Source organism: Podarcis raffonei, chromosome 4 (assembly GCF_027172205.1).
Source record: "Podarcis raffonei isolate rPodRaf1 chromosome 4, rPodRaf1.pri, whole genome shotgun sequence".
Classification (NCBI taxonomy): domain Eukaryota; kingdom Metazoa; phylum Chordata; class Lepidosauria; order Squamata; family Lacertidae; genus Podarcis; species Podarcis raffonei.
This window is the reverse complement of record NC_070605.1, coordinates 97734116-97757230: the sequence shown is the minus strand read 5'-3', so window position 1 is coordinate 97757230 and position 23115 is coordinate 97734116. Positions and strand designations below refer to the sequence as shown.

The 23115-nt window shown below is 41.5% G+C and overlaps 1 protein-coding gene across 11 annotated transcripts in view; it reads right to left on the bottom strand.

The window, feature by feature from the left end:
* Positions 1-23115, bottom strand: part of MYCBP2 (MYC binding protein 2) — a 149717-nt gene that overhangs the window by 112251 nt on the left and 14351 nt on the right. For 6 of the 11 annotated variants that reach the window (XM_053384612.1, XM_053384616.1, XM_053384619.1 and 3 more), the window contains exons 1-12: positions 19276-19447; positions 15787-15983; positions 13951-14193; positions 13611-13682; positions 11844-11940; positions 10286-10359; positions 8098-8236; positions 6591-6667; positions 5391-5595; positions 4236-4400; positions 3636-3794; positions 1744-1948 (exon numbers count right to left, since the gene is read on the bottom strand). In XM_053384612.1, the coding sequence (XP_053240587.1) occupies positions 1744-1948; positions 3636-3794; positions 4236-4400; positions 5391-5595; positions 6591-6667; positions 8098-8236; positions 10286-10359; positions 11844-11940; positions 13611-13682; positions 13951-14193; positions 15787-15936 (1586 nt within the window). In that variant the 5' untranslated portion in view covers positions 15937-15983; positions 19276-19447. Of the gene's footprint in view, positions 1-1743; positions 1949-3635; positions 3795-4235; positions 4401-5390; positions 5596-6590; positions 6668-8097; positions 8237-10285; positions 10360-11843; positions 11941-13610; positions 13683-13950; positions 14194-15786; positions 15984-19275; positions 19448-19553; positions 19770-23115 lie in introns of those variants that run through there. The other 5 variants (XM_053384621.1, XM_053384622.1, XM_053384617.1 and 2 more) reach the window with 2 other exon arrangements.

Below are 23115 nucleotides of genomic sequence, written 5' to 3'. Positions count from 1 at the left end.
GCTGCTGTTGTAGCATACATAAAGAAAGTTCTATCCTTCTTTGGCACCAATTGGCCGACAATGCCCAGGAGAAAGGCCTCTGGTTTCTTCAGGAAGGTATATTTAAATACCTTTTTCATTTCATTATATATCATCTCCCAGAAAGCCTTAATCCTTGGGCACGTCCACCAAAGGTGAAAGAATGTACCTTCAGTCCCTAAATATAGAGGTAAATTGTTTTTAAATAGCATAGCTCTGAAAATAAGATTCCTGAGAAAAATGGAAGATCAAAGTAATGCAAGTGTGAAGGTAGCTATGTCTGGATCTATCTGCAAATATAGAAGGATTCTTTTGTTCATGGCAGCCTTTTGATTCATTCAAAGAATCCCAAGAGCCAGTGTGGTAGTCTCGTAATCTGGGGAACCGGGTTCGTGTCTCCGCTCCTCCACATGCAGCTGCTGGGTGACCTTGGGCCAGTCATACTTCTTTGAAGTCTCTCAGCCCCATTCACCTCACAGAGTGTTTCTTGTGGGGGAGGAAGGGAAAGGAGAATGTTAGCCGCTTTGAGACTCCTTAAAGGGAGTGAAAGGCGGGATATAAAATCCAAACTCCTCCTCCTCCTCCTCCACTGGCAGAAAGGGGGAGGTAGCAATTTTAACCAATTTTCCTGCTCCACCCACCCATGTGCTGGAGGGTCTACCAATCCTCCAGAGCAGATTCCTGGAGGATACAGTGGACTGGAGGGGGAAATCAGCAGAAGCCACACACACCTTTTACTGAGGGAAACAAAGTCTGGATCCAAGTGAAATATTTGCATGCCGCAACAGCAGCAAGAATACTCATCGCAAGGTATTGGAAGACACAAGATTTACCCACTCTGGAAGAATGGCAGATGAAAGTGATGGACTATATGGAATTGGCAGAAATGACTGGCAGAATCCGTGACCAGGGAGAAGAGTCGGTGGAAGAAGACTGGAAGAAATTTAAAGACTACTTGCAGAAATATTGTAAAATTAATGAATGCTAAAATGATGTTGGATTGGATTTAAGTGGACTTAGTAACAAGGTTAATAAGAATATGCAAAAATGAATGGATAAATGGATGGAAATATGAAGTTATAAATGTGTTGAGATCTTGAGCTAAATTTAAAGAAAGAGGGTAAGGATTTGCTGAATCAATTATCTGAATGGGAATACAAGAAAGGGAGGTGTGAGGAGGTCTGAGAAACAAGATTATGAGAATTCTAAAATTTGGAAAATTAATTGGTTTTTAATTATTATTATTATTTGTGTTTGTTGTGTTTTATGCATTTTTTGTATTTTTGTATCTCTTGGTTTTTTTCCTCTGTATCTTTTCTTTTGTTTTGACATTCTTGTCTTGTTTTTATAAACCTTTAATAAATATCTTTTTTAAAAAAAAAAGAAGAAAATTTGCAATGCGTGTGTTTTTGGAGAGTTTTACAGGTATCTGCTGCATGTTAAAACTCAGGTCTTCCCGCTTTTCAAAACATTTGTCATCCAGCACACATATTGGCCTAGCTGTTAACCAGAAAACAATACATTCCAATCTGTGAAATTAACACAGCTATAAGCAATTCAGAATTTCTTCTTAGAAAACAATATCAGCTATTCAAAAAAACAAAAACAACACCTGTATGGGTATGCTTTCTTTCACTGAATAGTATTGGGGGGAGGTTAGTCCCCTACATAAATTGACATATAAATAAAGTATTGTTCAGCTACATATTAGGCATTTTTACTTACCCTCCGGGAACCCTGTCAGGACGTCCGCTGCTAACGCAGCTTGCTCCATAGCCTGTGCAGTCCCCACAAACGGTGCACACCATACATTGTTCCAGCTTCCATTTATGCATGCCTGGTGGACACATCATGGATTTCTCATCTTTTTCATCTAGCTCTTCTTCTAAATCTTCATCCATTGCTGTCGCCATGTTCTCCACTCCAAAACCTGAGAGACAACAACCATTAAGAGATCTGGCCAGTCAGCACAGCAGTATAGAAATCACATGGTAAAACTATGTTTGGAGAGCAGTAATTTTAAGTGCGTCTACGAGGTCCAGCTAAAGCTGTAGTTAATATAACACACTCTATGTTGCATTGCCTTTGAAAAGTGATCAAAAATGTCAACTAGCGCAAAGACAGGCAGCCAAATTGTTGACCAGGGCTAGGTATAGAGAGCAAGCTATCTGAAAGACCATATTCCCTCATATGAACAAGCCCAGTTTCTGAGATCTTCAGGGGAGGGTCTTCTTTCAATTCCACCACCCTCACAGGCGCACTTGGTATGGGTGTGGGGCAGGGCCTTCTCAGTGGCTGCTCCCGGGCTCCTTCCCTAGAGAAGTTAGACTGGCTCCCTCCTTGCTGTCCTTCTGCCGGCAGCTTAAGATCTTCTTGTTCCAATGGGCTTTGGTTTTAATGAAAGGACTGGTGCCAAACTGTTTGCATTCTAAGTTTTTAATAGATCTTTTATATTTATATATAGTTTTAATTTTATAAATGTTTAAGTGTTCTTTAATGATTGGTTTTTTACCCCCTGTATTTTTTAGTCTTTCATATTTTATCTGTAAGACACCTTGAATCCCTGTCAGGGAAAAAGGTGGCATATAAATAACTAAATATAAGAATAAGGATAAAGTTAAAGACTTTCCTAATGTACAACTATGGCACAAAAAACTCAGCCATTCTAAAGCAACTATGTACTGTGGTTTGAGGTGGCTGGGAAAGAGCCATGGCACCTGAATTCCTCTTTCCCTTCCTAATCTTGGTGCATTAGAGGAGAGGAGTGAGATTTTGGTTTCAGCTCCGAGTAACCTGCAGTTCCCCATTAAATACACACTTTGGGAGCTATGGTTTATTCTAACACTAGCCCAACACACCAAACCATGCTTTTATCCTGCTTTGTTCAGCATACCAGATTTAGAAGAAGTTTGGGTTCCTAAAGTTCATGCATAATGGAAATATGATTTAGTCAAAACTGAGAACACAAGCTTTTATTCCCTAATCCCACACATGGAGGAAAGGGGGGAGAGAGTGTACAACTCATTGCAGATAGATCCATACAATCTAAACCTAGGTTCAGATGAAGGGTGGGAAACCTCAGACTCAGGGGCCAAATGTGGCTTTACAAACCTCTCTATCCAGCCTTTGGGATTCTCAACTGTCCCTGTTCCCTCTCATTGAGCCACATCCCACATTTGCCCTCTTTGCCTAGCTGGAATTTGTATTTGAACTGTGATAAGACCTCTTGTTTGCCTGACTGGAAAATAAAGGTACTGGGGGGAGCCATGCACATAGAAACTGACACAAATGTCTAACGTTCGGGCTCTTAAGGACTGTAACAGATGCTATCTTTACATTTTGCATACTACTGTACCGAAGCTGCTCAGATTAAGGAGAATAAATAATGGAAATGATATTATAAGCAGGACAGGTATTGCATCTACTACAGGCAAGATGGAAAGAAAGCTGCTGATTAATACAAAACATGAATAGCCTGAATTTTTATAAAAACAAGGGAGCATGCAGTATTGAAGAGAAATAGTATAGCAAGCATCAAAAAGTGAGATGGAAGAGATGGTGATAGAGAAAAATCGTTCTTGACAATGAAGCACCACAAGACAGAAAATAATACTGACTTTTTCCTCCCTGATTCATGGAACCAGTGTCTCGTCCACATTGTCCTTTGTTATTCACTCCAAATGTCCAGACTTCTCCATTCTTCATCAGCACACAAGTATGAGCTTTGCCCATGGCTACCTGAGTTGCAAAGTGGCCTTTCAAATCTGTTACTAAACCTGAAAGATAAACACACATCTGAGTGGCAAATAATTCCCTTGCTATGAAATATATATGCACTGTAACTCAGATGTAGAAGGACAAGAAGCTATTAAGACCAAAAGCAACAGCCAGCTAATATACCATGATTAGGCCCAATCAAGACGTCAAAATTGGGATATACTAGCTTATTCTAATTGGCTATTTTCTTACCTATAGTTTTTGGATTCCCATCCCCAACAGTGGACCAACAGCTACTAATAATGTCTGTTTCTACCAAGGGGAAATAACAGCTCAACATTACAAATGCTTACACAACAATGAAAATAAAACTAATTTCACACAGCATCACAACAGAACCCCTCTGCAAGTTATTTCAACTGGACAGCTACATATATAGTACAAACTATTTCTCTTTATCAAGTCAATTGTTCTTTAAAACATCTACAATATCAACTTACTTGTTCCATCAGAGTAAATTGCGTCCTTCCCAAACATGTATAGTTCTCCATCTTTTGAAATAACCGAACTACTCCCGTTATTGCATGCAGTATATACCACAATTTTTCCTTCCATTTTGATAATCTTTTTGGGCTTATACGGCTTAGACTGCCGCCTACTTTTGGCTTAAAAAGAAGGGGAAAGTGTTACATTAGAAAATCTAAGTTTTAACATGAAGCTAAGGAAATAAATGTGTTTAACAAATGGTAATGTGATTGAAAATCTAGGCTATTTATACATACAAAAAAGGAAGATAGTGGATATCCATTATACTTCTACCTTTTGTATTTCTACATATTCAAAGTCAAAACTGTAAGAATTCGTACTGTCATCATGAGACTATGAAGAGCTCTATGCTTTCTTCCATTTTCAGAGAGGCATGCAAAGCAGTACACATATATGAGGATTCAAATCAACAGCATATAAACGGCTAAGGTTTTGTTTTGAAAACTTCCAGGCACAAAGGAAACAATGTCATCACTGTGACCTATTAACTGCAAATCCTGTTCAAAATGTCTCAAAGCAAACATATCAAAGCAAGTCCACCCCATACACACAAATAGCATAAAAATGTACACACAACACTGTGTTTCTAACACTATTGTACAATACACACATAATGTCTGGCAAAGGGGAGGGGAGATAAAAAGTTAGTCCTACCAAGAGCAGACCCACTAAAATCAAGGAACTAAATGGGTCTACTCTGAGTATGACTTTGTTGCATATATTCCAAGGACTAGGATGTGCAAGGTTAAGGTGAGACTTGAGGATAATTTTTAAAACGCTGCTTCCAAGTTGTATAATAAGAATCAGGGATGAAAATATATTATGCTGTTTTCTATAGAAAACACACAAAATGATGATCACACCACTAGATGTGCTTCTACTTGAGCTACTTGCAGTATCATTCAGAAAATAAATTTCCACCTGATTTTTTCTTTATTCACAGGAAGAACACTTCAGTGTTTGGAGAGCACAAATTGTGATATCACCCAGGTGAAAAAGGACTATGAATCCTAACACAAAGAACCAGAAATTAAGAAAGCACTCATTCAAACTTTGGAGCATCTCTCTAATGGTTGTTAATGCAGGCATCACAAACGCCCCAAACCTACTTGATTCTCCATCTTCGCCTTTACTTGCTGAGCCTGTGAAAAATATGCTTCCGTCCTCCGCAACAAGTAAAGCATGTGAGCCATCATGCCCAACTGAGAACTGAACAATCTTTGGAGATTTGGTGATCGGCAGCTCAACCCACTTCCCTGCCGAAGGACCACCTTGTTTTATTCCAAGGCTCTGGTATTTGCCAGTATAATAAATCTGAAGGGGAGGCGAGACACTAACATTAGTTCAATTATAACATTCAATCAATGTAAAAAAAGAAAGAGAAAAGCGGTTTGACAAATTTCTAAGCGGGTTTGACAAATTTTTGGACGCGGGTGGCGCTGTGGGTAAAAGCCTCAGCGCCTAGGGCTTGCCGATCGAAAGGTCGGCGGTTCGAATCCCCGCAGCGGGGTGCGCTCCCGCTGCTCGGTCCCAGCGCCTGCCAACCTAGCAGTTCGAAAGCACCCCCGGGTGCAAGTAGATAAATAGGGACCGCTCTGGCGGGAAGGTAAACGGCGTTTCCGTGTGCTGCGCTGGCTCGCCAGATGCAGCTTTGTCACGCTGGCCACGTGACCCGGAAGTGTCTCTGGACAGCACTGGCCCCCGGCCTCTTGAGTGAGATGGGCGCACAACCCCAGAGTCTGTCAAGACTGGCCCATACGGGCAGGGGTACCTTTACCTTTATGTTAATTTTACTCAAAGCCAGTTTGCAATGAATGAAGTTTTACTTACAAAACTATGAAAAACACTGAGGACAATTGCTACACACTACTACATTACCTCATCAGGTTGCTCTTTTCTTTAAGTATACAGAGGAACTTTCACAAAGGAAAGCAATTCAGAAAAGAGTGAATCACAATCCACACAATGCCATGTAACTTTTTTCTCTCTTGGAAAATGCAGCTGGGCAGGCAGGCCACATTCTGAAGTGGAAGTCCCACATGGGGTGTATGTGGGTGTTATCTAACTTCTCATCTGGTACTTTTCCTTGCTAAAAAATAACCCCTCTCCTTTTGCTAGCCTTCCTCTGCAGACTAAAGCCTGAATGCCTGGATTCAGAAAAGAAAAGGCTGAAGAAAAGCTACTTACAATTCATTGAGAATCACATACAGTTTGGCCCACATATAACATTGTGCCCAGCTCCCAAACAGCACTATTGCGAGCCAAGGGGACATTATACAGTTGGGTGTACACAAAAGTGTTTCCAATACCTTTCCACTAGCCGTTTTCATTAGTGCAAATTCTCTTCCTGCACCTAGAACAGCTGACTCTTCATCAAACCCTGTACCTACAAACACAAAGCTGGTATTAGCTATCAATGCTTTTCAAACACAGGTGTTTTCAGTGTCAAATTCAAACATTCCATGGGCTCAGTTTTGTGCAACTGGCATCCATTCAAATGTTCAAGTACAAACATCTTACACAAAATATTGCAAACACAGCTCCTGGGCAGGAAATATTGAAACACACTCTATTAAGACTACGGTTACAAACAAATTTTACACTGGAGGATAAAAATAATTGGTTAGTTTAAAAAAAACACCCTGACAAATAATTGAGAATTGTGGAAACAATGGTACCACTCACCCACATAGGGTAAATAATTTGTGAACCTATATAAGTGCATCAAACCTATCACTTATTTTTTCAGCTTTAAAATATGTTTCCCTTTTGGATGTTTCTTCATACTCAATCAAACTATCATAGAATCATAGAATCATAGAGTTGGAAGAGACCACAAGGGTCATCGAGTCCAACCCCCTGCCAAGCAGGAAACACCATCAGAGCACTCCTGACATATGGTTGTCAAGCCTCTGCTTAAAGACCTCCAAAGAAGGAGACTATACCACACTCCTTGGCAGCAAATTCCACTGTCGAACAGCTCTTACTGTCAGGAAGTTCTTCCTAATGTTTAGGTGGAATCTTCTTTCTTGTAGTTTGGATCCATTGCTCCGTGTCCGCTTCTCTGGAGCAGCAGAAAACAACCTTTCTCCCTCCTCTATGTGACATCCTTTTATATATTTGAACATGGCTATCATATCACCCCTTAACCTCCTCTTCTCCAGGCTAAACATGCCCAGCTCCCTTAGCCGTTCCTCATAAGGCATCGTTTCCAGGCCTTTGACCATTTTGGTTGCCCTCCTCTGGACACGTTCCAGTTTGTCAGTGTCCTTCTTGAACTGTGGTGCCCAGAACTGGACACAGTACTCCAGGTGAGGTCTGACCAGAGCAGAATACAGTGGCACTATTACTTCCCTTGATCTAGATGCTATACTCCTATTGATGCAGCCCAGAATTGCATTGGCTTTTTTAGCTGCCGCGTCACACTGTTGGCTCGTGTCAAGTTTGTGGTCAACCAAGACTCCTAGATCCTTTTCACATGTACTGCTCTCAAGCCAGGTGTCACCCATCTTGTATTTGTGCCTCTCATTTTTTTTTGCCCAAGTGCAATACTTTACATTTCTCCCTGTTAAAATTCATCTTGTTTGTTTTGGCCCAGTTCTCTAATCTGTCAAGGTCGTTTTGAAGTGTGATCCTGTCCTCTGGGGTGTTAGCCACCCCTCCCAGTTTGGTGTCATCTGCAAATTTGATCAGGATGCCCTTGAGTCCATCATCCAAGTCATTGATAAAGATGTTGAATAAGACCGGGCTCTCTGCAATCATGCTCTCTGCAATTTATTAAACATGGAACAGGAAAATAGAGAAATGATTCCTTACTGATAATGTGCATGTCTTTCTCCAGATCAAATAATGAGATACCACATGCGTGTAAGCATTTTCGTGCAAGCTTAAGCTGCAGTTCTTGTTGTAGCACCGGCTCAGTACTTGTTGCAAATATTCGAACTACAAAACCATCCTGCAACAAATAACAATACAATATTCAACAATTTGAAATAATTATTGCCACAGAAGGATAGAGCAATCTTGTTCTTCCTAGATTGTATTGTGGATCTTTAGCAACTCCTTCATTAAATAAGATATATGCAGGGTCAGATGCTGATTAATATGAGTAACGGTGCAAACACAACAAGCAAAAGAACACACATTAGTCCATAACTTACAGCTTTTTCATATTTGCACATTCCTATCTCCTAACTGCCAATGCAATGTTTAACTCACACAAGATATAAGCAAAGCTCATCAAACCATATTAATATCTGCACATCAATTTTATATGCAGAGAATATTGTTATACATTTGGTTATTTAAAAAAGGAGCAACTGAAAGGTGCTGAAAATAAACAACCAGGTTTAAGTTCCTACAGTCTGAAAATATATGAAGTTCCCTTTTAAATGACAAAATACTTCCAGTCCTTTGAGTATCAGTTACATTTTGGCATCTAGGTGCTCAGGAAATTAGCAAGAACTGGGAGTTTTCTGCAGCATTTCCCAAGAGTTTAACATGTTAGCTTATTTGTTAGTAAAATGAGGAATCCCACTTTTACTTGATGCCTTGCTTTTCTAACACTTGCCCTTATCTGAATCCTGCAGAAAGCACAGACCATCTGCTAACGTGACAGATGTGCTGAAATGCTATCAAAAGTATTAGGGTCTTTTGCATGCTTTTCACCTACCTTCCCAGGCAAACCTCCTCCCTGCAAACAAGTGAATTGGTGTTAAGGGTATCAAACAAAATATTGGACTTCTTTTGTCATTTGCATCTTGGAGGCAAAGCAAACCTCCTTTAAGGCAAAACTATAAAAGATGCCAGAAATCCATGTTTAGGTCCCCTGACCTCTTTTTCTTTTCCTAAAAGCAGCTAGGGTAGGTGGATTTGGATTGTGCTGTGGCGTAAGAGAGAGGTGTTCAAACATTTCACCTTGAAAGTCATTCTCATGAAGGTGTCACCAGCTGCAGAAGGGAAGGCATACAGGTAAATTTGAACCTGTATATTTCACCTTCCCGGAGGTAATAGCCGCTCTCATGAAGGAAAAGGATTCCACTTCTCACCCCATATCATCCCCAGCTCTTCAAGAAGTGTAGACAAACCAAGGTAATGAGAAGGAAAGCTGTTTTTAGAACAGCCAAATAAAAGTTTGATTTTAAATGAAGTTTATACTTTTAATTCCAAACTGATTCAAGGCTCTCTATCAAAGACACTGAGGTAAAGATTTTTTCTAAGTTAAAGTATTAAAAATCTGACTTTAAGGTGTTTATTAAAAGTATTTGGAAGGATATAATTAATAATAATAATTCCTTGAATATCTTAAAGGGAAGATGTTTTTAAAATGAAATAAAAAACAGAGAGCCAATGAGAATGATTAAGGCACTTAGGATCCTAACATTGAAATGGCATATTTTCCATAACAGTTAAATCAAAATAACGCAAACTAGTGTATTTGTTAGAAAAACAGGCCTTCCAATTTTATGCAAGCCGCTGCACTACTCATTTTATAACACTTGCAGCAAAATGTATTCAGCAGCTGAAGATCAGAATGGTTAAGAGAGCACAACAGCCCCGAGAAGTATGATGTGGGTGGGAGAGCTAAACTGTAACACCAGATGCTCAACATGGATACATGTGCCAGCGGGCAAATATTTGGCACTGAAGAATCCTTAAGACAGATGTGCAAGAAGATAAAGAATGGCTAAGTGAGAACAACAAGCAGCACCATACAAACTCAAAATAGTCAGGAGTAAGACGAATAAGTACAAGTCAGACAACATAAAATTTGGAAGCTCCTGAAATATGCATTTAATTCATTTAAGAGGTCTAGGGGATAGCCATTCTTCCCATGCATTTCTCCTTTAAATATGACAAGAGTATTGTGATGCATATTTTAATGGCATTAAACATGCTAAGAATGTGCAATAACTGCAGAGTTTGGAGGTCAGCATTGAGATTATTCAATAAATCATGACAAAAAGTCCTTGAAAACAAATATCAGAGGAGGTATCATACTTACGTCTCTAGAAGCTGCTATCTGATTAATATATTCTCCATCAGTGAAAAGGATGTTTTGCCCTTCAGCCTGGCAATCTGTACAGAACACACCATTATGCAATATCAAGTCACATTAAATACTTTACCCTCCAAATTTCTATAAATGATTCATTGAAATAAATAACTCCACACAGACAGAAAATACATCCAAAGTAGCCTTGTTCCCATAATTGCAGCAAACACAACGTAAAATCTTATTTTATTGATGTATAGAGAAGTTGCCGAAGCTTCGATATATTTTAGCACATAAATAGAATCCAGATCAATAAGCTATTCTTTTATTGCATGCTTAGATGATAAACACCGCAATTACAAAAAAGAAACAAAAAGGAAACACCTACTGATCAACGAAGCAGAGTGTACATATTCAGTGACAATTATGTGCTAGTTAAAACTGACACTTTATTGATAAATTAACATATTGGTAATTTAGATTCAGAACTTTATAGTTAATAGCTGTAGGAAAACAGTGGCTTATTTATGAGTCAACATACCGTGGGCTCCTAGCACAACCATCTACTGAGGGGTTATGTTTGGAGTAAGTTTGGGAGCTGCTGGGGAACGGCCTAGGCACACTTCCTTGCCTCGACAGCACAGACTATCAGGCTGCCTTCACAGCCCCAAGGAAATACTAAGCTTTCAAACTTTGGTGCAGTAATGCCACTGGAGTGCTTTCCACTACCTGCCTCCCACAGTGGAGCCTGCTAGGCTAGGAGGCATGCCATGGGCAAGCTCTCCGAAAGCTCAGTCCTTAGTAAGAAAGGCTCTCTGCAAATGGCTACAGCACAACGCCATGCTCATCGGTGCAACTGGTGTGTTTCTTTAAGTACACAGCAAAGCAATATTCAGCGCTGTGCCTTGCAGAGTCAATACACGCCAAAGCTACTGAACTTTGTGGATCCAAGGTGGGACAAAATAGCTCTGATCTTCCAGAGCCCTGAAAAGCAGCACAGAGACATAGCACAGACCTCATTCTGTCATGTAAAAGCCGCTGCTCACTGTCAGCTGCTTGCTGCGTTTCCAGGTGTTGGTATTATCTCACAAGTTGACTGCAGAGCTGTCAGCAGCTTTGACAGCAGACTATGGTCTGTAGCAGCTGATGTGCTATTCCATGAACACTTACACTTCGAGGTTTCGGAAAACAATCCGAATTGTAGAAAGTTGATACATTGGTTTTGAGAGTTCTTTTTCTTCTTTCACTGGGGAAACCCAGCAGAATGTGTTGTGAAATAATATACCCCTGTGATGCTTAAATGCTAATGTCTGTTTAAAAGGCTCTAATTTGCCATATTGATTCAGTCATGAATCAGGAGACAGACTCTGGTTTGGTCATTTCTGACAGTATCATGATCATTAATGTATTATATCGTTTGTCCAGAATGTGAAGCTTAAATCATAAGCAATAAGTTTATCAGTATTTTCAGTAAAACGGAACACTATAAAACAAAAATGAAGCAAAACAAGGTCATGCACAACGTAATATTATAAGCAGTCGTAAGAGCCAATCTGCATTTCTGTACCTGGCAAAGTTACTGTACCATCTTGTTCCAAAGATTCGGGATTGATTCTTATGGCTGTCATGCTATGATTGTTCACATCTCTATATAACAAGTAACCCTACAAAGACATAATGAATAACTGACCATTAAAGTTCCAGAACTGTGTTCGCAGTAACATAAATAAATGCTATTTCATCTTTTCCTGCTTTACCTGTTTTGAAACTGACTTATCCTTTTATGGAGGGATGTATGCACACTCATTCATGAGTGTATACCACCTTTAACAGACTGCTTTGCAGTTACTTTGAAGTTTAAGCAGTCAATCTTAAATAAGCGCAATGCATCATAGGATTCACATGATGCTTGCCAACACTCCATATTGACAAGATGATGTCATTATATTTGCAGTTCAGTGCGATACGAAGCAAGAGGAAGGTAAACAGAACATTTCTATTTATACATCTATCTGGGTTAGAATGTCTTATTCCCAAGAGTAGATAATAAGCAAAAGAAACATTTGAAGGAAAATATGCGCAGTGGTCCTTCATATTCCAATAGAAACCTGTTCCTTCCCCCAAAACATAAGGAAGAACATCCAGCAGTACTATGAATTAAGGACTTGGCCTACAGATCTCATCTTCCACTGTTCCCCATGATCAAACAACAGTTCAACTAAGATACAATATAGACCATAGAGATAAATGGACAAGAGAATGGAGGTTTTAGTCAAGATATTTGTAACTGGGGAGGGGTGGGCAGTTCAAGATTGCTTCCTGTAACAATTGCAGGATGTTAGACATCTAGCGACATCCTGTACAGTCATACCTTGGGTTACGAACGCTGTGGGTTGTGCGTTTTCGGGTTGCGGACTGCGCCAAACCTGGAAGTATCGGACAGGGTTACTTCCGGGTTTTGGCGCTCCTGCATGCGCAAAAGCACTGAATCGCATCACGTGCGCACATAGACGCGGCGCTTCAGGCTGCGAATGCTGTGGGTTGTGAAGGCGCCTCCCACACAGATCACGTTCGCAACCCAAGGTGTGACTGTACATATTTTCACTATGCCATAGCAAACATTAGGAACAAGTAGGAAAAGTACATTTTGCCACCCAGCTCAATTGTTGCCAAGCCATGTGCTTAGATACCTTTTATGGCCATTTTAAAAGTGAACTTTGTCCCACCTCAAGTCCTATACAGTGGTGCCCCGCAAGACGAATGCCTCACAAGATGGAAAACCCGCTAGACGAAAGGGTTTTCCGTTTTTGAGTTGCTTCGCAAGACGATTTTCCCTATGGGCTTGCTTTGCAAGACGAAACGTCTTGCTAGTCTTGCGATTTTTTCCCCGCTTTCCCCCCCCCTTTTTCTAAGCCGCTAAGCCGCTAATAGCCTTTTAGCAGCTAAGCCGCTAAGCCTTTAATAGCCGCTAAGCCGCTAAACCGCTAATAGCGCTAATCCGCTAAGCCGCTAATAGGGTTGCTTCGCAAGACGAAAAAACCGCTAGATGAAGAGAATCGCGGAACGGATTCTTTTCGCCTTGCGAGGCACCACTGTACAATATTTTTGGGTAAGTATCAAAAATTGAATATATTCCTATTTTACATTAGCCACCATGTACATTTTAAAGTTTAATTTTATATTTTAGAATTATAAGCTCAAATTATATTACTTTCTTTCCATTTACACCAATGGATTTATAATGAATTATACCGTGTTTGGTCCAATTTAGCCTACATTATAGCTCATTCAATTTAATATTAATTTCTTGTATTTGATTTCAAATTCTGCCTACCTGAGCATAACCCAACCAAGACTTCTTCTCTCTTCTATTTTTGATGCGAGATGTAGAGTTGTATATATGACCCTGCAATTTAATACAATTGTTGAAGCAACCATCTATAAAACAGTCATACAAAAAAAGCAACATTTTAACATTTTAAAACATTTTAAAAATAAGTTGGTAAACTGTGGACAATTCTTTGTCCGATGCACCTTCATGTCCAGATGTTCAATACATCTGGGCTCCTTTGGGAGGAAGGGCAGAATATAAATTTAATGAAATAAATAGAAATGAGTTTTACTCATTTAAAAACCGATTCATGAAAACTGTTCAAGCTCAAAATGTAAATTACCCTGACTGTCCCACTGTAGCCAGAGCCGATTTTGTACAGTCCATCTTTGCATAATAAATACAAAAAGTAACCATCACTCTGAAGGAGACACTGGTCATCTTCATCTACAGAGATTTCCTTTAAAGACCACTTGTGCATCCGGGCAGCTTTCTTAATTCCATTGCTAAACCAATCTTGGATTTGTATTTTGCCCACCAAAACAGCTTGTACACTCCTCTGGAGGGAATTCAGTATAGTTGGCACCTTAACGGGGGGAAAGATAATCACTGTCACTTACTCGAAAACTTTAAATCACCAATCCTAAAAACGGAAAACAACAACATAGTGCAGTTACCTGAAAGTTAATACTAAATGATATAGACTAAGTGATAGTTCATTCAACACCTAACCTACCTTATGGAAATGGATTTTGCCTAGCATCAGGGAAAGTTGTTCCAAGTGACAACTTGAGTTAGTCAACAGCATGTACTGCAAATGACTACTTATTTTTCTGCTATAAGAGGTTGTCTTTCATGAGAATGAACATTGGCTTGGATCCAAAGGCGTCTTGTGTGAGCCAAAGGGCACTTCCGCCAAAGGCGGTCTCATCGAATTCTTCCAATTTCCCTAACCTGCTGCAGTCCCCCATACCCCTTCTATATAGTCCCTCAGTGGCTCATGTGGGAAGGATTCAAGGGGTTGGAGTGAAGGCAGGAAACCCCCACTGAATGAGCAGACGCTGTTCACTCTTCTCTGGATTTAAGCCATAAGATACATACACGTTATTCCTCCCTTTCACAAAGTTATTTACATTCAAATCTTCAATGTGTTTCACTTGAAAGTTCCACAGAGTTTGAGGGTAATTTCATTCTTGTTACCGTAATTATGCTTAAGGTCAAGGAGAGCTGCCTAGCTGGAAAATAAAGGTACTGTACCGTATGTATCTTATGGTGCTCTTTAGTAGTTGTATAAGAAACAAAAATGCAAGTTCTCAGAAACCTTTACAATCTGAAAGCTTCAAAGAGCAGCTCCAGGTTTTATAAGCAGAAGTGAGAAAGAGATGCACACGTAAATGGCACTTCTGCTTTTTCTGATAACTAAAGAAGGAATACATAATGGAAGATAGGCACAAGCTTCAGGTGGGTCACAGCCTGAACCTCTCACTTATGTAATTTCTCCTGTGGCTGTAACAAGAAAAGGGTAAAAGCAAAAGCACAAAACATCTACTAGTGAGCATTTCTCACCATGCCTAAGGTTGCTCTGAGAATCTCAAGAATGTGGGTTTCCAGAAAACAAAAGCCTGAAATGGCGTGGTCAAACAAGGAAGCAAATACTTAGAAGCCCATTTTTATGGCAGCTGGGATCCAAAGGTATGCTCAGTCAGAGGTTTTTTATTTTTTCCCTTTAAGTGGCAGACCCACCACTCCACAAGCCACTTTTCAAACCTTGGTTTGCTTTCCAAAAACAGAAGTACAAAGCTTCCTTGGAGAACTGGAACCAATTGTGTTTTTCTCTGGATCCAGTGCAATGCATTTCAACGAAAGACTTATATTACAATTCCTCAAGGAAAGGTTTCAGGTAATTCACTCCAAACACATTTCAGAATAACATGACAAATACTTGTCAAACATACGGCATGTGCTGCCTCCATGAAAAGGGCAAGCTCTATTAGGCCAATTGCAGTGAACTCCAAACCACTACCACCTGTGGCCTGTTGTCAAAATATTTCTAATGCAATTCTTAGCACTCAAGCTGGCCATCTCTGATTTGGGAAGCATCAAGCAATTTATTGGGATCAGAGACAGATACAGATGCATGCCATCAGCCAACACAATAATCCAAATTTTGATCAAAGACCTGGATAGTTTGACAAGCGTGGCTCCCATTGTTGGTAAGGATAGCGGAGATTGCCTGAAGCGTTCGTCCCGTTTCTCCCCATGCAGCTACAAGACTGAAGAGGCAAGCGCATGAAAGTGCTGTCAAAGACTGACCAGTACTGTCATTCATTCCAGTACTCCGAACAGTGATTTCTAGAAGAAGCTGGAACAGAGACTCTAAAGATAGAACAAAGAGTTATTTACACAAAAGCAGAGTCATCACAAACGATAACTAATACCGATTCAAGAAGTACTGTTATGATAACCTGCCATTAGTAATCCATGCTCTTGTGAACTCCTGTTTGGTATTATATGATGCTATCTTGCTCACAATAATCCAGTCTTAAAGACTCTGCAACAACTGCTCACTACAGGGCCCAATTCAATGTACAGTGGTACCTCGCAAGACGAAATTAATTCGTTCCGCGAGTTTTTTCTTCTTGCGAGTTTTTTGTCTTGCGAAGCACGGTTTCCCATAGGAATGCACTGAAAATCAATCAATGCGTTCCTATGGAAACCGCCTTCAGACCAGGTCCGGGGACAGTCTGTCCCCCGACCTCTTCTGAAGGCTGGGGGGGGGGACAAGGGCTTTTCTTCCCACCGCCAGCCTTCAGAAGGCTGTTCTGAAGGCTGGCGGTGGGAAGAAAAGCCCTTCTCCCCACCTCCCGCCCCGCAAGCTCCCAGGACAGGAGGGCTTTGATGCCGATTGCCAGCATTTTAAAAGCCCCCGGGACAGCGGAGACTTCTCCGCTGTCCCGGGGCGATTTTAAAATGCTGGCGGGCGGCAGCGAACGCTTCGCTGCCACCCGCCAGCATTTTAAGATCGCCCGGGACAGCGGAGAAGTCTCCATTGTCCCGGGAAGGCAGGCGGGGGGGGAGCAAAGACTTTTGCCCCCCGCTGGCCTTCAGAAGAGGTCCAGGACCTCTTCTGAAGGCCGGCGGTGGGCGAAAGTCTTTGCTCCCGACCGCCAGCATTTTAAAAGAGGTCCCTGGAGATTTCCCTATGGGCTTTCTTCTTGCGAAGCAAGCCCATAGGGAAATTCGTCTGGCGAAGCACCTCGAAAAACGGAAAACTCTTTCTTCTTGCGAGTTTTCCTTCTTGCGAGGCATTCGTCTTGCGAGGTACCACTGTATTAGCAATCATTTATAAAGCCCTGAACAGCTTGGGGACCAAACATCTGCAGGAACACCTCCTCCATTGCAACTCAATCCTTAAGAGCAACTGGGGGGGGTTATATGGTCCCCATTAGGATTTGGGAGAAAGAGACACATAAAAGGGCCAGCTCTTGTTTTCTGGGGCCCTGACTCTAGAATCATCTTCCCTTAGAGGTACACCTGTCAGCCTCGTTGTTGTCCTTCGGATGTCAATTCAAGGTATTTATATCTTCCCATTCTTTTGTAGTTTGACCATGGGATGTTTAATCCTCAGCAACAATATTTGAATCAGTGTTTTAATGAGTTATTAATATTTCTTTTTAGTAATGTGCTTTTACTGCTTGTGTTATGAATTTTGTACGTTTGTTGCACATCAACCTATGTTCCTTCGGGGGAAGGGTGATTTATAAAGACAGTTAATAAAATAGACAAGCAAATAAATAAGTAGCAATTAATGCCTTGCAAGACAGACGCTTTATTGGAAAAGAGAAAGAGCAACAATGCTGATGATTTGCCCTGGATCCTTAAAAAAATTAAGACTGCTCACTGAAATTATTTTTAAATAAATTGGAATCTATGCAGCATCAGAAAGAACTCAGATTCTCAACGGTTCAACCCAAAGTCTGGGGAATACTCAATGGTTAAAGGATATGCAAGACACATAATACAGTGTTCAATGCCACTGACATACATCTATCTGACAAGAGGATTTCTGCCTTTCAAGCAGCACCACTCAGTTCACAGCAGAATGCTTGAAAATAGTCATCCAATCACTCAAAACATGTTGCCTTACTACTTTGGCTGTGGAGAATGAAACTTGTAATACAGTAATACCTCCGCGAACGTCCGCCTTGTCTAGCATCCATTCCAGCGAACGTCCGCTGCAAACCCGGAAGTACTGGAATGGGTTACTTCCGGGTTTGCAGCTTGCGCATGTGCAGAAGCGTAAATCGTGCTTCGTGCATGCACAGAAGCACAAACCGCTCCGCGTGCGTGCGTGTGCAGACACGACACTTTGCCCTGTGTCCTTTTTGGCTAGCGGCCGGGGTTCCAGAATGGATCCCGGCTGCAAAATGAGGTACAACTGTAACAGATACTATAACAGATTTGTTGATATAGCATGTAAGAGTCCATGTTTTATATGTTTCAGCTCTTATTTGTGTCCCATGCCCCAAATGAAATAAATAAACATTAGCCCTATTTCTATCATGCAACGAGCACAGAAGGAGAGAGATAGAGAGAAAGAGAGAAAGAGAGAGAGAGAGAGAGAGAACTAGTTAAAGGGTGGGAAATTTAAAAAAAAAACCTTGCTATTTTTAGAATTTTCCCCAACCCTCCAGGACAGATGCGCATGGGGGGGTCAGGGGATGGGGAAGAAAGGAAGAAGTTCTGCAGCATTAGCAGAAGCTGGGATAGCTCAGTTGGTAGAGCATAAGACTCTTAACCTCAGGGTTGTGAGTTCAAGTCTCATGCTAGGCAAAAGATTCCTGCATTTGCAGGGGGTTGGAGTAAATGACCCTTGCCATCCTTTCCCACTCTACAATTCTATGATTCTAAGTCATTCTGCTCACACAATGACTTTGCTGGATTCAACCCAGAAGCAATTATCGGTGACCACTGCGTGGGTGATGTGGTGTAAAATTGGCTCAAATGCCCTTCTATTGAAGCAGTTTGGCATTAGGTTTTCTCCCTCCACCTTCCCTCTCCAGCATGAAACACTCATAAAGCTAAAATTGTTTCAAATGTAATGAAGATCACACTGGTCTACTTGTATATACGTGGCAAAGTGAATTTTTTTTAATGTGGTTGCTGAATTATCTTTAAAAGCAAATCAACTTTTTAACACTGCAAATCAATTTTTTACACTTCATACAATTAGTAAAGTTAAAAATCAGTATTTGCTAAATTACCCTTATGTTACCCGTTTATTCTGCAAATACATTTGGAGAAAATCTTAGCAGAACAAAGGCAATACGATTGCCAGCAGAAAACTCTGGAAACATTCATAATCACGCAAGATTACACTGATGTTGTAATCTCCTTATATGATTCTGAATCATTTCACCTGTTGTGTCTTTTTCCTCTTTAGCTGTTATTCTTACTTGTATTTTTAATTGTTTGCACTGGGTTATAAGCAGCTTTGATCATTTTAAGGAAAGGAAGGGTAAAAAATATTTCAAAGAAAAGAACTATATAAATACTCCCTGTGAGCTACCAGATATACATCCCATAAATTGTGTTTTAAAGATTTATCAATATTTCCCTGCTACTGTTTTGTCTGAAAAATGAGAAGTTAAATTGCAGGAAACATTACCTAGAACTTCAGGAGGTTCAGACTGGAGACCTTCTGGTTGCTGGCCTTGAAGAACATTCAGAAGGGCCTGCAGACTTCTCAAACAGAGAGATGGATGAGAAAACCTTGTCTCCTTGATAAGTTCAAACACTTCACAGAGTCCAACTTCAATTATCTAAAATAGAACACAGTAAGTCCCGTTACAGAGAGATGCTTTGAGTTCTGTACGACAGAACATGTCAAAGACTATTATTATGCCTTTTACGTGGGAGCTTGACGTGGTCAGCAGGGTTACTTGCCTTTGGAAGTTTGATAGGCGGCTCCTTAGCCTCCTCCTCTTCCTCACTGTCTGAATCACCACTCTGCACCATGTTTTTGGAAGCCAAGGCTACAGAGGTCTCCCTTTTTTGCCACTCCAGAACACAATGCCGCACATTGCAGTAGACGTTGAAAGCTGAAGGGTTGCTGTGAAGCTTGATGTCTGGTATGGTTACCATACTATCCAGGTTTTCACTCTGATTAAAAAAAGAAAGACGTTTTCTTGCAGTCAACAGGTCAGCAAAATCTTCATGTTGTATTAGAGAGGCATTCATCAAAACCACATTCTTTTGACAAGTCCCCTATATTTGCTAAAGGGGTAGAGAGTTATTCTTTTTACTCAAAGGAAAGCAAAAAAAAAAAGGAGAGAATAAGCATGATCCATTTAAAAACTGAGAATCACAATGGGAAAACCCAGCCAGATAAATTGTTGTTGTTGTTGTACCAAAATCATGAACGTAAACGGGGGATTTCTAAATCAAATATTGTTGCACTATATCTTCTCTTGGTAGAAGCATGAGACAAATCACAATTGAGAGAACTTTTCTTCTTTCTTATTTAGCCTCCCTGCAGGAATTACCTATAAATTAACTGATGCAAGGATGCCAAGCTGTAACACAGTATGAGTTCACTCATTAAGTGGATTTCACAGCTGATTTCTCCAGGGGCATGGCACCAAAAAGACTTGTGTCAAACAGCTGCAGCAGTTTTTAATTAAGGACAGAAAGGATGCCCACCTGCTATTGCAGCCCACAGTATCCCCTTTCCCATCACTTCCCACTGCTGTCATGGAGTTTGCAACTGGTAAAGGTGCACTGTCTTCAATTAGCAAAAGGTTTCACACGTTACAATATTTGCCGCAGCTAAAGTGATGGTACAGGTGCTGTTTGCTGCAGTAAATGAATGAAGGGTACATGAAGGGCAGGTGCAGATCCTAAATACTCTGAGGCATGTGCCAAGGAGCACCACTTGGCTGCCACTCCCTGGCATGCGTCCACTGTATGCACCGGATGAGTGGCTACCCTTCGTATCTTAACATGTTGCTTTTTTCTGGAAAAATACTGAGCCGGTGTAATATAGTGGCAAAGAGGCTGAGCTACAAATTTGGAAGTCCTTGGTTCCAATCTCACTTTTGCCATGACCCTTGGCAAGGAGAGTGCAGGGACGGGTAGGCCAGAGTAGAGAGGTGTGATTTTTCTGGTCCCCACCCCGGGGCCAACCTGACCAACCCCAGCGTATGTTCCTGATAGGAAGTACAGTCATACCTCAGGTTAAATATGCTTCATGTTGAGCGCGTTCGAGTTGCACTCCGCGGCAACCCGGAAGTAACGGAGCATGTTACTTCCAGGTTTCGCCTCATGCACATGTGCAGATGCTCAAAATGACGTCACACGCATGTGCAGAAGCGGCGAAAAGCGACGCACGGGTGCGCAGACGTGCCGTCACTAGTTACATTTGCTTCTGGATGCGAACAGGGCTCCAGAACGGATCCTGTTCACATCCCAAGGTACCACTGTAGAAGAATGAAGAGAAAGAGAAGAGGCATCCAAGTCTCCCTGTGCCTTGTCCATCAATGGTACCAAAAAGTATCATTAAGCTACCCCAGCACTCAGAAGACCTGCTGTCTGGGGATAAGGTGGGGGGAATGCCCGGGAAGAATGCAGGTGTTGATAGTAAAGAGCCATGTGACAGTAAATGCATGTTTCACTCTCTCAGAATCAAGGCTTAGCATATAGTAAATATGATCATTACAAGCAACGGTCAAAAGGGTGAAACTTTCCAGACACTTTTTCAAACAAAATGGGGGGGGGGACACATGCAATGATGAAACAGAGCAGCAAAGCTTTTAAGATGTAGAAAAGGCTATTCAATTTTATTTTAGGTATATGGTTTTCAGAGGAAGGGGAGACCATGGAATTTACATCAGAACACCTTTATACGATGACCGAACTCATTGAAGTTTTCATTGTTGGGGTACATTTGATTTTACCACTCCACTCCACTCACATAGCCTGAAGTGACAACAAGAAAAATATCTGCTCCACTTGCAAATGTTTGATTGCAACAACTCTCATTCATGGCTTTGTAACCTGAATTGTAGCCTAATATACTTTTTGCATTTGATAATTGTTTGAAGGTTTAGCTGGTACAGATTATAGCAACAAGTCTCTTAGTGGAGGAGGAAGTAAAGGTAAAGGTAAAGGTACCCCTGTCCGTACGGGCCAGTCGTGTCCGAGGCCGGGAGCCAGCGCTGTCCGAAGACACTTCCGGGTCACGTAGCCAGCGTGACGAAGCTGCTCTGGCGAGCCAGCACCAGCGCAGCGCACGGAAACGCCGTTTCCTTCCCGCTATAAAGCGGTACCTATTTATCTACTGAGGGACGCGGGTGGCGCTGTGGGTAAAACCTCAGCGCCTAGGACTTGCCGATCGCATGGTCGGCGGTTCGAATCCCTGCGGCGGGGTGAGCTCCCGTCTTTCAGTCCCAGCTCCTGCCCACCTAGCAGTTCGAAAGCACCCTTAAGTGCAAGTAGATAAATAGGTATCGCTTTATAGCAGGAAGGTAAACGGCGTTTCCATGTGCTGCGCTGGTGCTGGCTCGCCAGAGCAGCTTCGTCACGCTGGCCACGTGACCCGGAAGTGTCTGCGGACAGCGCTGGCTCCCGGCCTCTAGAGTGAGATGAGCGCACAACCCTAGAGTCTGTCAAGACTGGCCCGTACGGGCAGGGGTAACTTTACCTTTACTATTTATCTACTTGCACTTAAGAGTGCTTTCGAACTGCTAGGTGGGCAGGAGCTGGGACCGAACGACGGGAGCTCACCCCACCACGGGGATTCGAACCGCCGACCATGCGATCGGCAAGTCCTAGGCACTGAGGTTTTACCCACAGCGCCACCCGCGTCCCGGAAGAGGAAGACAGATAGCAAATTACACTAGTGCTGGGCACAGCTAAAGGTGGCAATATTAATCTATAATTTAAAAATCCTAAGAAGCTTGGACTTTAAAGACACCTCCTCTAAAATTCCATCACAAGTCTTCAGTTAAATGCAGCCTTGATATTCTCTGTTTGCTAATTTCATCCCATCATGTCACAAAAAGAGGAGTCCTGGGTTGCTGCCCCAGAATTACAAACTCCCTTTCCTTAGAGGCTTCTCAAGGCCTAAGCTTGTACATTTTTCAGCAGGATCTTGTGAACAGATAGATTCTGAGCATTTGTTCATTTTAAGATGCTAAATAAATATCATACAGCTACAATTTTTCAGCTGATTGCATCCAACAGTATCCCTGAAGAAGCTTCTATCAGCATAATGGAGAGAAAGAAAGTTTTACTGATTCCCCATCTCCAATGCAGCCTCTCCCCCCACCTCACATGCTGTTCCAAAGGTTTGCCTGATCCTCTGGAGCAGATTGAGAGGGCACAGGTTGCTGCTGGTGGGAGGGGGAATCAGCCAAAGTTGCCTTCCTCTGTTATCCACTGATGGAAATCTGTGCTGGGGATGGTCAACATATCTTTTAAAACCAACACTCTAGCACAAATGTCGTTA